Here is a 12,639-nt window from a genome sequence, read left to right on the forward strand (position 1 = left end):
TTAAAACACTTCAAATCTACTCTCTTAGGAATTTAAAGTGTGAAACACATGATTAGTAACTACAGTAACCATGTTTAAAACAGATCTCTTGAATGTATTGTTTCAACCTAAGTCTATTAGGTTTTGTATCCTTTGAGAAAATCTCTTAGCCCCTAGTAACCACCTTTCTACTCTTTGCTTCTAAGACTTCATCTTTTTTAGATAGCACATGTAAGTAAGATCATGGAGTATTTGTTCTTCTGTTTCTGGCTTATTTCATTTTACTTGATGTCTTCTAAGTCCATGTTGTACTCTAAATGACAGAATTCCTTTTTATTTTAGGTTAAGTAGTGTTCCTGCTTGTGTATACCACATTTTATTTATTAATTCATCCATTGATGGACACTTACATTGATTCCATATCTTGCCTATTGAAATCATCTGTTGTTCTTTTAAATGAACTGATGTTTATTTTTAACTATTACCTTAACTCTCGGAGGTTTTATCAGTTATGGTAATGAGTCTTACCTCAGGGAAAATAATACAATTTCTAATTGACTACTAGTTCAATGCATATCTCTCTGTTCATAACCACTAAAAATAATTCTTAGTTAGAAATGAAAACTAAGTGTCCTACTAAGATGTTCATCCAATTCAATAGTCTTCCTAATTTTGTCATGTTCTCATGAAGTTACCATCCTCAACAGTCATCCAAATAACTAGGAAGAGTTCAGCAACTGGGACAGTTTTTTGCACACCTGCAGGGCTGCTCTGTGCTAAGAATGTGAGATTATAACTCATACCTTCTAAAGTTTTTCTGTGATCGAATTGCCAGGCTATACTTCCTCTATACTTTGGTAGAATCAAAAGAAAGCACTTTGTTCATATTGTGCGATGCTGTAGCAAAAAATAGAGAGCTATTAAAATCTAACAGTCTCATTCTGCCATTGAGGTGCTAACACTACAGGAAATGATGAAATAACTATAACTGAATTATTCAAACAAGTTACCTACAATTCATTAAAGGTGGTAAAATGTATGGCCCTTCTCATCTGGAAGCCCCAAGGAAAGTAGGGTACCTAACATTCCTCTGAGATCATGGAAGCTGTGCCCATGGGTAACTCCCAAGTGCCTTCAATGGAAGGGCTTGGAAAGCAGGCGGAAGGGAAATATAAGTTTCAGAAGTATGACATGGATAGCTTTTCTCAGGTTCACTTAAAGTCAGATACACATGACCCATTCCTGCTCCACATCAGTGTTGAGAATTGTGTGTGTGAATATGGAATCTCATAGGGCACAATATTGTATTCAGAACATTACCAAGTGAGCCTTAAGTAGAACAGTATTATATTGCTGCAGATACTACCCTAGACTAAGCCTTCCCTAAATCACTGTCTTTTTCAGCTCAGATAAAGTACCAGGAATAAAAACACAGCACTGATGTGGCATATATAATCCTTGGATACTGGCAAATCAAGTTGTAGAATTTGACAAGTGACAAAAATCAAATGTTCAGTGATTTTAGTATGATGATGTAACAAGGATCCTGCAGTATTTATCAACTATCTCTTGGGGAGATACCAGTGATGACATAAATAATATTACCTTGAGCCTGTGTTGTTGGAATTCTAAATTTGGTTAATACATCTTCCCCTTTAGTCCCATCAGGTAAATTTGTCAAGGAGCTCATTGTATGTGCAGAATTGCTAGATTATTTGCAACCTGTAGCAGTATTTTCTGAGCAATGCAAGTAAGCAACAATCCTATATGGGGGGCGAGGATTGATTTGAGATTCCCTAGAGCTAACCTGAGGCTTTTCCAGTACCATTTTCATAGGATTTTTCTATGTAATTTTAACTAAAGGTTAATTTTCTTTTTAAAGAAACCAAGCACTGACTCTAATTCTATTCTCATTGATTAGTAATGTTACTTTTGAACATTTAGGTCATAATTTTTGAAAGCCATACCTTAAGCAGGAATGTTTTCTGATATTAGATATGAACTAGGCTTCTCAAATCCAAGAGCTCAATGATTATTCTTAGCCTTGGTCATATCAAACATTAACTGAAGATAATCTGAAGCATTCTTTACCTTAGTGTCTGAAAACTGTCGCTCTAAAAATACCATCTTGCCTTTTGTTTGGTTTTATTCCTTTTGTATCAGTGTAATACAGCCACTTAAGTAACCAAAAATATCTTATATGTGTTATGAGGTGGTGACTGGAAAAGTCCTCCTCTTCCTTTCAGTTTCAGTGTTCTTCCTTATTTCTTCTGACATACTGACCCCTCTCCCTCATTGCCCTTTGTGTTCATAGAAAGCTAGTGCTGTTATCACTGATGTTCACATGTTTTGGCATTGTGGAAAGCCTGGTGAGGAATGAGTGGCTCTTTGTTCATTGCATCTATAGACAGCTAGCTTCTGGCTGGTTCACCGTTCATAATTCTGTTTCTTTAATCTCCAGATTTTGTGGTCCTATGGTTCAAGATTATTTACTTCATTTCTGAGGGCTACAATCCAGTGTTGATCAGCTTGCAGTATTTATAGATAGCAGCCCCTTCTTTAAGAAGTCTTCACCACATTTCTCTTGCCCACCCTTTCCACCCCCACATGCAGGCTGGTTAGCAGACCTTCTGCTGTCTGTCATTTATACATTTCCAACCCTGCAGAGCTAATGCTACCCCAATTCTGGCTTCAGTGCTGATGGAGTGGCTGTGTTCCAGCTCACTGCTCATGACTCAGACTTGCCGACTGATGCATAAAAGGTGTTTAAAAAAAAACTATTTAAAAATCTGCTTACAGTTAACTTTAGCCAGTGTATTTCCCAGCCATATTTGCCCTTAAAAATGGCCCCTATACCAACAACCTTTAGTTGACTCCTCAGCTTGACACATGTCAATTCCACATTGAATAAGTTTCCCTTCTAACCAGTATATTACACTTAAGTAGGAAATTCATCAAATGGACCATGAATGTGTTTTAATGTCACATATGCCTCAAGGGATGGATACTTCTTTGTACATTTCCTTCTCCTGCAGCAATTGTCAGCACATCATTTGTGAAAGAACTGACAAAGAAATAAAGGTTCCAGCTTTAGTCATTTATTTAGCTCCAATTCAGCAAGAAATCTCCAGTGACTGACCATAGCACCAGCTCCTTCAAGGAAGAGCTATAGGAGAAATAAAAGACAAAGTCCCTGCTTTTGTAAAGTTTATAAATTCCTGGCAGTCTCGATAGATGTATAAAACATGTGTAAAAGCGTATATGAATTGGTTATATTGCATATTGTATTAGTCAGGATTCTCCAAAGAAATAGAACCAATAGAATATATAATTATAAGAGGGAATTTATTAGGTTGGTTCACATGGATGTTTGCAGGCTGGAGAGCCAAGAAAACTGGTAGCTGCTCAGTCCAAGGAGCTAAAAGCCTCAGAAGAAGAAAAGAGGCCAATGATGCAACCCCTTTCACTCTAAAGACCTACAAGCCCCCTGGAGAGTCACTGGTTCAAGTCTGCATTCAGAGGGTGAAGAGTGCCGTGTGTCATGTCCATGACAACAGCAGCAAAGAGGCACACACACTTGGTGAGGGAGAGCAGGAGCAGGAACTAGCTTCTCCCCTTCTGTCTTTTTGTTCCATCTATGCCCCTAGACTTTTAGATGGTGCCACCCACATTCAGGGCAGGTCTGCCCTGCTCAGTGACCCACACACCAGTCTTCCCTGGAAACACTCTCACAGACATACCCAGAAGTATAGCTTTACCAATTATCTAGGTATCCCTCAACCTAGTCAAGGTGACAACCAAAATTAACCATCACACATGTGTCCATTTAGGCCATAGAAGTGCCGGCCAAACATACAGGGCGAGTGAGAAAATTGTGTATGATAAGGTTCCATCTGGAGAGATTTTTTTTTTTTTAGAGAAATTGAGTGGAGAGCCTTGGTTTATAAGGAGATAGAATTTGTTCAGAAGAGGAAACAAGCAGTCAATTAAGAGAGAAAAATGTACACAAAAAATGAATGAATAGTATATGTGAGGATATAGGTCACTTTGTGGAGTGTAGCATGCAGATTTGGTTAGAATAAAAATGCTGGCAGGAAAAAATACAATAATTGAGATGGTATAGCAACATGGAGCCCATGTTGATGGTAGTCCTAGAATATCAGGCACAGGAATTGACTAGAAATAGCACCAGATGGTCCAAGGCAGGGAATATCTCCATTGTTTTGTTTTTCTATTATCATGGAGATATTTACTTGCCTGCTTTTTACAATCTATACCAGCTCTTTCTCATGGCCTGTATATATTATTTCAAGGTCCAAGTAGATATGAAAAACCACAATCACTTGTACAGGGAAAGTTTCATATAAAGGATTATTATTAGGGCTGGGGGTGTAGCTAGTGGTAGAGAACTTGCCTAGAATATGCAAAGCCCTGGGTTCGATACACATCACCAAAAAAAAAATTATATATATATACACACACACACATACACACATATGTACATATATATTATATGTATAATATATGCCTATATAATATGCATATATTATTACATGTATTATAAGGTAATTGGAACAAAAAGAGACTAGTAAAAAATTTAAAAGTTCTGAAGAATATAAGAATATCAGAAATAAGGAATAGCCTCTCCTATAGAGCTTTACATATCCAAGGAAGAGGCTCCACCTCCCAGGACTGAGATCCAGACCTTGTTGAAGAGGAAGAAGCCATGATTTATTGAAAAGCATGTGGTACAATACTGGTGGAACTTGCTAGAAATCTGCCCTCCAGGTTTGCTGGAAATTTTCCCCCAGTGCCAAGAAAAGCTGTTAACAAGGAAGCATTTCGTCTTCTGCAATGTCTCTGCAATACCCTTGACAAAGCTTACTATCATACTAGCTGACAAAGGGAAAGTATTTAAAGAGCCCAGATAAATTTTTGCAGAATGGGCAATGAAGTATAAATTTGCTGCTGAGGTAATAAATTGCCCTCTCTTTTCCTAAGTTTACCAATGTCCTCTTTCATTTTCAAGTATAAAACCATATTGAATATGATGTTTTTTAAACTACTCAGCTTTGTTCCACCCACCCAACTTCACCCCCTCCAGAAATCCTGATTGGCCTTTGGAAGGAGTGTGACTCATGATTGAGAATTGGTGGTCTAAACTAACATGATTACATTCTTTAAGACTATTGATCATCTCTACATACAAAGGACAGTAGAAGAATGTATTTGTCAGTGTTTATGAAAACGATTGAGTTGGAGATGGTGGCAGTGAATTTTGTCTGAGTCAACTATGAGCTCACAATTTGGTGTGGCACTTAAAAAAGCAAATGAGATCTTCTTGTGGGGCTCATAATAAGAGATGTTGGCCTAGATTTTATCTGCAGAACTTTTGCTGTGTCCAAAATCTTGCATTCAATTCTAGGCTCCTTCTTGTAAGAAAGACAATGAAGAACTGTAGCACTTCCAAAACAGCATGATGAAAAGGCTGAGAACATTGAAAGAACCTGACAGTATTCGCCTAAGCAAAAGAAGGGATAGGCAAGACATGGTTACAACTTCTGCATTTCATATTGGCAGATAATTTTAACATACTCCTTATCACCTTAGAAGGTAAATAAGGAATCATCAGGAATAGGTTATGGGAAAGAAAACTGAAATCAAAACTAAGAAGGAGGTTTTCAACTTCAGCAGGGCTGGAAACATCAAGGACTTCTTTGGGAGGCAGTAAGTCACCTCTCTTGAATAGAGGTGGGACAAATTACCTTAAGTTTTCTTCTTTCTCTGGTCCTCTATGAGATTCTATGAACAGGCCAAGGTAGTCTTGCTTATCTCAATATTACTGCAAAGAGACAAGGCTCAAACCTCATATTTAACCTATCTTCTATATTATTTGTGCCTGGCAAGCCACATCCCTTTTAGGAAGAAAATAATGAAGAGACCTTCAAAATCAGCATTTGTATTTAGGCAGCAACAATACTTGCAATCATCCCTGTTCCAGAGATCCAAATAATTAAATTCTAGCACATAATTAAATTGCATAGGACCATTACTAATGCCACTATTTGAATATGCCCTTCAGGGTATAGACATTTTATTATAATAAAAGGAATAGATTCGATGGTTCATTTTAAACTATTATGTGAATTTTTAGCCTAAATACTATTTTAGTCCTATAATGTGAAGCAACTTATAATACGTAACTTTTATGAAATAACCTGATTACATTTTAAAAGGTGAACAATGACTATTTTAAATGTTTCCTAAGAAACGTAATTTGCTCCCTCTACTTTTCCATACAGATAACCCTTTTAAATTGAGTCACAGCCATATATAGTTCAGAGCACCCAATTCAATGCTAAATGAGAAGGGTACAGATATGAAAACTATGAATACTATGGGAGTAATTGGTTAACCTCAATAATACTTTGAGGACCACAGAATAAATATTTTTTCTAATAAGTAAAAAAGAATGATGATGATAATGACAATGGTGATAAGGAAGTCTAGAAGTAATTTCTCGTGCTATGAGAGACTTCTGAAACCTTCCCAATCCTAGCTAAGACTTCTATTTTTGTTGTCACTATGTTATTCAATTTCTCAATGTCAGATACCCTCTGGAAAACATCAGTCAATCCCGAGTGCCAGTTAAACATTTGAAAGCATAATTTAGTGATTTATCTTCCATTCTGAGTTCCTGGATTATATTCAGTAAATATAACTTTCTGGGAAGAGAACATTCACCCTGGCCACAACCAGTAATTGAGCACCTACCTGATGACAGATATTTTGTTTGACTGTTTCTACTCAAGTGGCTAGAAAAATTGCTGATAAACTACATGTAACCATAACTTAGAATTCAACAAGTCTACTTGGAGGTTTTCTATAGTCAATGGCTAAGTGTACTTTGATCCCCATCAGTTTAGCTGAATGTTAATAGCCATAATGAACCCAGGAATAACTTCATTCCTGTGAGGTTAGGAACCATCTAAAGTTTTGTCATCTTTTCCAGATCCCTTCCAATATCCCTTGATATTGTATGGAATTCTACTTGTTCATTATTTTATGACAGTGAGGAGTTATTCTTGGGTATGTGCAACTTGTTGTTATGTTACATAAATACCTTAGTGGAGTATCTACTTTCTCTTCCTACCTATTTTCTATCCTATTTCTCTAGCCCCAACCTTGTGGGTCCATCCTGCTTATGACACCCAGCAGCTAGTCTTGGTTATGAAGACTATTTTGGCAGTGTCAATTACCCCTCTCTATTCCTCTACATATTTCAGTAATTTTAATGGTGTAGTGGTTATAAGCCACTATTATCCTTAACTTTTAAAATCATATCTATTTCTCACTAAAGTCTTCTTCATCTTATAAGTATGTAAAATCCAATAACTAGTGAAAATTTATTTATAAAATATAAGGTTACTATTTACATTAGCTAGTTCAGACTATCATAACACATAGTATAGGCTGGGTGATTTAAACAACAGAAATTTGTTTTCTCACATTTCTGGAGGCTAGAAGTCTAAACTCAGGGGTGAGCATCATGGCTTTTGTTCCTGGTGAGGGCTTTCTTCCTGGCTTGTAGGCAGCCCCTTCTTACTGTATCCTCACATGGCAGAAATAGACTTCTGGTGACTTTCCTTTTCTTCTAGAGGTACCAGTACTGTTGGATTAGGACTCCATTCTTAGGAACTCATGATCAAACTTGAATTACTTCCTCAAAGGCCCTATCCCCAAATGCAGTCACATCAAGTGTTTCGGCTGAAATATATGGATTTGGAGGCTCAAGGACACCAGGCACCAAAGTGGAAAGAGTGTTAGAGTTAAAATGGGGGATTAAGTCAAAATCTACAGAATAAACAGTGAGACTCTTTCAGTTTTCCTCCCTCCTCCAGCTCTAGTCGGCTAGTATTCAGACTCATATCTCCCCGTAGGGTTCTTTGCTGAGAAAAAAAAAAAAATGAGCCACACCAAAGAACTACAGATACTAAAATTTGGGTATTCCCATTAGAGGTCCAACTGACCATCCAATTGCCCTACAGTGATGCCCTTTAGTATGACAGCCCTACCTAGACCCAAAGAAGTTCCAATCATCTTTTGGGAGCCTAATAAATATAAATGAACAAAAAAGGATCATATGATAAGACTCCAATGTGAAATATAGAAACTAACACAAACAGAAAAAAAAAACATAGCCAAGGGGAAACAGAAATAGTACATGGAAGAAAATCAAATATCAAAGAGGCTATAATTAAAATGCTCAGAAAGCAAAGAGAAGAAATGTGAAATAAGATAGTGTGTGGGGGTGTGTGTATATACCAATTAAAGAATAAGTTAGAGCACTCAAACATTTAAACTGCTATAGCCAAATATTTTTTTTAATAGGAGGATCTCCTGAAATGTAGAATAAAAAGGAAATAGATAATATAGGGGGGAAATGTAAGAAAAGAGTATCAATTCAGAATGCCCAACATCACAACTAATAGGTGTAATAGAAAAAAAAAAAGAAATTTAAAGACAGCAAGGAAGAAATTTTTAAAAAAATAAAAGAGAATTCCTAGAACTGGATGACATCAATTTCCATTTTGAGAAGGCTTCCAAGTCATCAGTACAAGGAATATAAAAAGGTCTACTCCCGAGCACATCACTATGAAATATTAACGCTAGAAAGAGAGGAATCTCAGAGCTTCTGTAAAAAACAGATGGGCAAAATGTACATAAAAAGGAATAAAAATAATATTGGACTTGTCAACAGAAACACTGGAAACTAGAAGATAAATCTTCTTTAAAAATTTTTTTAAATGTTTTTAGTCATTCATGGACTTTTATTTAATTTATTTATTTGTATGTGGTGCTGAGAATTGAACCCAGGGCCTCACACATGCCAGGCAAATATTGTACCACTCAGCCCCTTCTTTAAAAAATTTTATTGATTTATAACAGTAGGGTTCATTATTACATACTCATACATGCACACAATATAAAGGTATAATTTGGTCAGTTTTGTTCCCTGGTATCTCCTCTTTCCCTCCCCTCTTTCCTCCCTGTGGTCCCCTTACCTATTCCACTGGTCTCCCATCTATTTTCATGAGATCTCCCGCCTGCCATTTTTTTCTCTCTAGCTTCCACATAGAAAACGTATGATCCTTGACTTTCTGGTTAATTTGCTTAACATAATGCTCTGGAGTTCCATCTGTTTTCCTGCAAATAACATAATTTCTTTCTTTATGGCTGAATAAAACTCCATTGTGTAAGTATACCACACTTTCTTAATCCATTTGTAGACCATCACCTTGGGTGGTTCTATAATTTTGCTATTTGAATTGTACTACTATAAATATAGGTATGCATATATCAGTATAATATGCTGACTATTATTCTTTAGGATAAATACTGAGGAATGGTATAGGTGGGAAGACAACTCTTGAAGGACTATGTCTTCCAGATACTAAAAGAAAATGACCTTTAACCTAGACTATTATGCAAACATGAAGTTTTTTTTTTTAAAAAAAAGACATTTTCAGACATACATAGTCAACAAATGTACCTTTGTGTGTACCATTTCTCAAGAAGTTACTGAAGAATGTTTTCTACAAAACCAAAGGGAGTAAACCAAAAAAGAGGAAGACAAATGGGGACCAAACCCAGGAGTGGGATGAGAAAAACTTCCAGAAAGAAAGTTCCAAAGGATAGCTCAGCCCCTGGCCAAGAATAGCCTGCCCAAGTTATAGCAGAAAAACTAGAAGACTCTAGATGGCTATCTCCAGGGGCAAAGCAGACCAATAAATTAAATGACAGATTTGATGCTTGTAGAAATCATACTGAGACCATTCTCTAAAGTATTGGAGGTTGTTAGAAAGACTTAATCAGATATTCAAAAAAATTGAGTAAATAAAAAAGGCAATTAACTCTAGGAACAATGAAATGTAATTCAAGACAGGAAATGGAATTCTATTAACTTTCTAGTTCAGCAGTGAACAATCTTTACATAGTCATTATAATGAAAACACTGAATATGTATGGACTTAACCATAAGCTAAAGCATAATTATATTGGGAGGAGGGAAAACGTACTCACCTACTGTAAAGACAGTTTCAAGCCTTTTTAAATAATCATTGTCTAAATCAGATACATCCAGAGGAAGCAGTTGTGTATGTTACATAGAAATATGGAAACTAATACCAGAAAGAGCAATTCAAAGAGTTAGAAGGGGTTACTATTTATGGGGGATGGAGAAAGATGAGGCAAGAAACAAGAAGAGACTATTATTTTTTTATTGTAAGTCTTTTAGGACTATTTGCTCTCTTAATTATTTGTCTATGTAATGCTTTTAAGTGACACTTGATTTTTTTAAAAAAATACATGGACAGAATCCTTATTTTATTTTCAGGAAAGTTTTTTTTTTTTTTTTTTTTTAGTGGGGGTAGATATAGGAATGTTTCAAAAGCAATGAAATGCTGATTATTTCCAAAAGCCACCTATACCAAAAGCCACATACATCAGTGATTAATATTTACTTATGTGTATGCCATATTTGTGTGGGTTGAATCACCTAAATTAACTTATGTAAAACCACTGATGTGAAATGATTACTCTAAACTGTACATTTGGAAATATACTTGAATTTTCTGTACATCAGAACTACTTAATTGTGATCATGTTTGCAGTTTTAAGGTGTTGGAGGAAATATTTTATATTATAATCAGACTGATGGCAAAATGATGCTCCTTCAGAATACTCAGTCCCAGTACCTGTTGTACAGAGCATTATTTTTCTCCAGCACAGATGGAAGCCTGACATTCATAAATGACATAGGGCTTTCTATGGAATCAGAGTTCTTAAGAATTGTATTTTTTAGGATTTTTACATTAGTTCCAGAGAAAAGTATGTCCTTATCCCCTAAATAAGAATAATTTAAGCAATCATCTTAGGCATTTGACAGTTAACTCTTGATTCACTCTGATAAAGGAGATATTTACAAAGATAATCTGAAACATTGAATGAAAAATATTTATATTTGGTTTGGGGCCATATTACATAATTTTGGAAGTATATTTGCCCCTGACATGATGGTACTTTAATCCTTAAAAAAAATGATCTGATATATGATGCTTCCTTAGGTTGACTCATATTAAAGACAAGTTTTCATTTCCAAAGTGAACATGCCCCATAGGTGAGAGGGCATGAGTGGCTAGTGGCACAGGCTAGGTTGGAAGTATTGCAGGGCGTAAGTACGTGTCTAGGTGTTTTGGTTCCACAGTATTCCGTGGACAGTCCATCTTCTTTCCAAGTGGCATGCCAAATAACTTGTGAACAACCAAATGTAATTAAAGTTTGAATGTCCAAATAGATCAGGCATTACTTTTGCATCACCAGCAACACATTTGATATAGAAATCTGACAAGATCAAACTTAACCATTAACTAAAGTCAAATTTAACCTGAGTCATGTTAGAATCATGAGTAGCTTCTCAGCAGGACTAGGCACCTCCATCCCTTGGCTTAAATGCACCATGGAAAACACAACATTCAATAAATATGAATGCTATATGAATGAGCTGAGTTGATTATTAAAAAGGATATAACCAATTGCTTTTGGAAAAATTATTTCTCAATAAGTTTGAGAGATTTTTCACTTGTTCCATTATCATTTGAGGTAAACAAGAAGAAGAAATTATTTCTCCTGGAGAAAGGATAATATCTGAGTAGATGCTTCTCTTTCTGGGCAAGTTCCTTTAAGTGAGAAATAAGAGGGTTTCCCTGGTAGCTAATCATTCTTTGCTGATGTCCTCTGGCCTCTGGCCAATTCCTTCTTCAATTGAGTGGGGAAAGCCTGGAATAAAAGGAGAAATAAAAGGTAGAGATTGTAAAGTTCCATGTTAAAATGTTTAACAGACTACACATTCCCATCCTCTGAAGATTAGGTTTTATCAGAACTTTCTTTTATATTTTGCAAACAGAAAAAAAAAAAGACATCCTTGTGAATTTGATGGGTGGCTGTTCTCCACCCCTCATAACATTAGCCAGTGTTTTTGAAGTAATACATAAGTGACAAAAATCAACCCAAATTTTATACCCAGACATAAAGAAAATAGATGCTAAAAATAATAATTCTTTTGGCTCTGACTCTTCAAGAGTTCTTGAGAGCAATATTTAAAAAATGCTTTGCACTGAGATTTTCTGGCCCATAACTTCCAAGTTTCATAAACTGGTCTATTTTCTATTCCTTCCTTACAGTATTCTAGCTGTTCTGAAACAATATGACAGAGAATAAATATAAGTAAAAATGTTTCCAATCAAAAATTTTTGTTTTACTACCCCCTTCAACTTCCAGAGCCCATTATATCTCATGTGTACAAAATCATGCTTCTCACTTGCAATTTCTTTCTTCTTTCTTCTCCTTAATAAAAGGTAGAGGATTTTTTTTCCTTCAATGTAGAAATAAAGTACACTAAGAACCCTTCCCTCCCGTTCCTTCCCATAACCTGGGCTTCCACTCCCACACAAGGTATGGTAAGAGAGGATTGGAGAGCACCCTGCCTCCATCTGCTACAGATCTGATGATAAGACATATGCTAGAAGTCTTAGTCCCTCAAGGACTCCCCTTTACCAGCTGGCATTCTGAATACTAAAAGATTATGGAACTATAACCCCA

The 12,639-nt window shown here is 36.0% G+C and overlaps 2 protein-coding genes across 49 annotated transcripts in view; one reads left to right on the forward strand and one right to left on the reverse strand.

The window, feature by feature from the left end:
* The window catches only part of LOC110597581 (LHFPL tetraspan subfamily member 3 protein), a 518,310-nt gene that overhangs the window by 248,728 nt on the left and 256,943 nt on the right, over positions 1-12,639 (forward strand). The gene's annotated exons all lie outside the window — the stretch shown is intronic.
* The window catches only part of LOC120891895 (uncharacterized), a 210,890-nt gene that overhangs the window by 46,869 nt on the left and 151,382 nt on the right, over positions 1-12,639 (reverse strand). For 39 of the 46 annotated variants that reach the window (XR_013435212.1, XR_013435208.1, XR_013435191.1 and 36 more), the window contains one exon: positions 8,898-11,817. The exons of the other annotated variants lie outside the window; for them this stretch is intronic. Coding sequence is in view for 2 of the 39 variants with exons in the window: in XM_078040222.1 (XP_077896348.1) it covers positions 11,799-11,817 (19 nt within the window). In the remaining 37 variants the exon portion in view is untranslated. Of the gene's footprint in view, positions 1-8,897; positions 11,818-12,639 lie in introns of those variants that run through there. 46 annotated transcript variants of the gene reach the window in all.

This window comes from Ictidomys tridecemlineatus, chromosome 2, assembly GCF_052094955.1.
Source record: "Ictidomys tridecemlineatus isolate mIctTri1 chromosome 2, mIctTri1.hap1, whole genome shotgun sequence".
Taxonomy (NCBI): Eukaryota; Metazoa; Chordata; class Mammalia; order Rodentia; family Sciuridae; genus Ictidomys; species Ictidomys tridecemlineatus.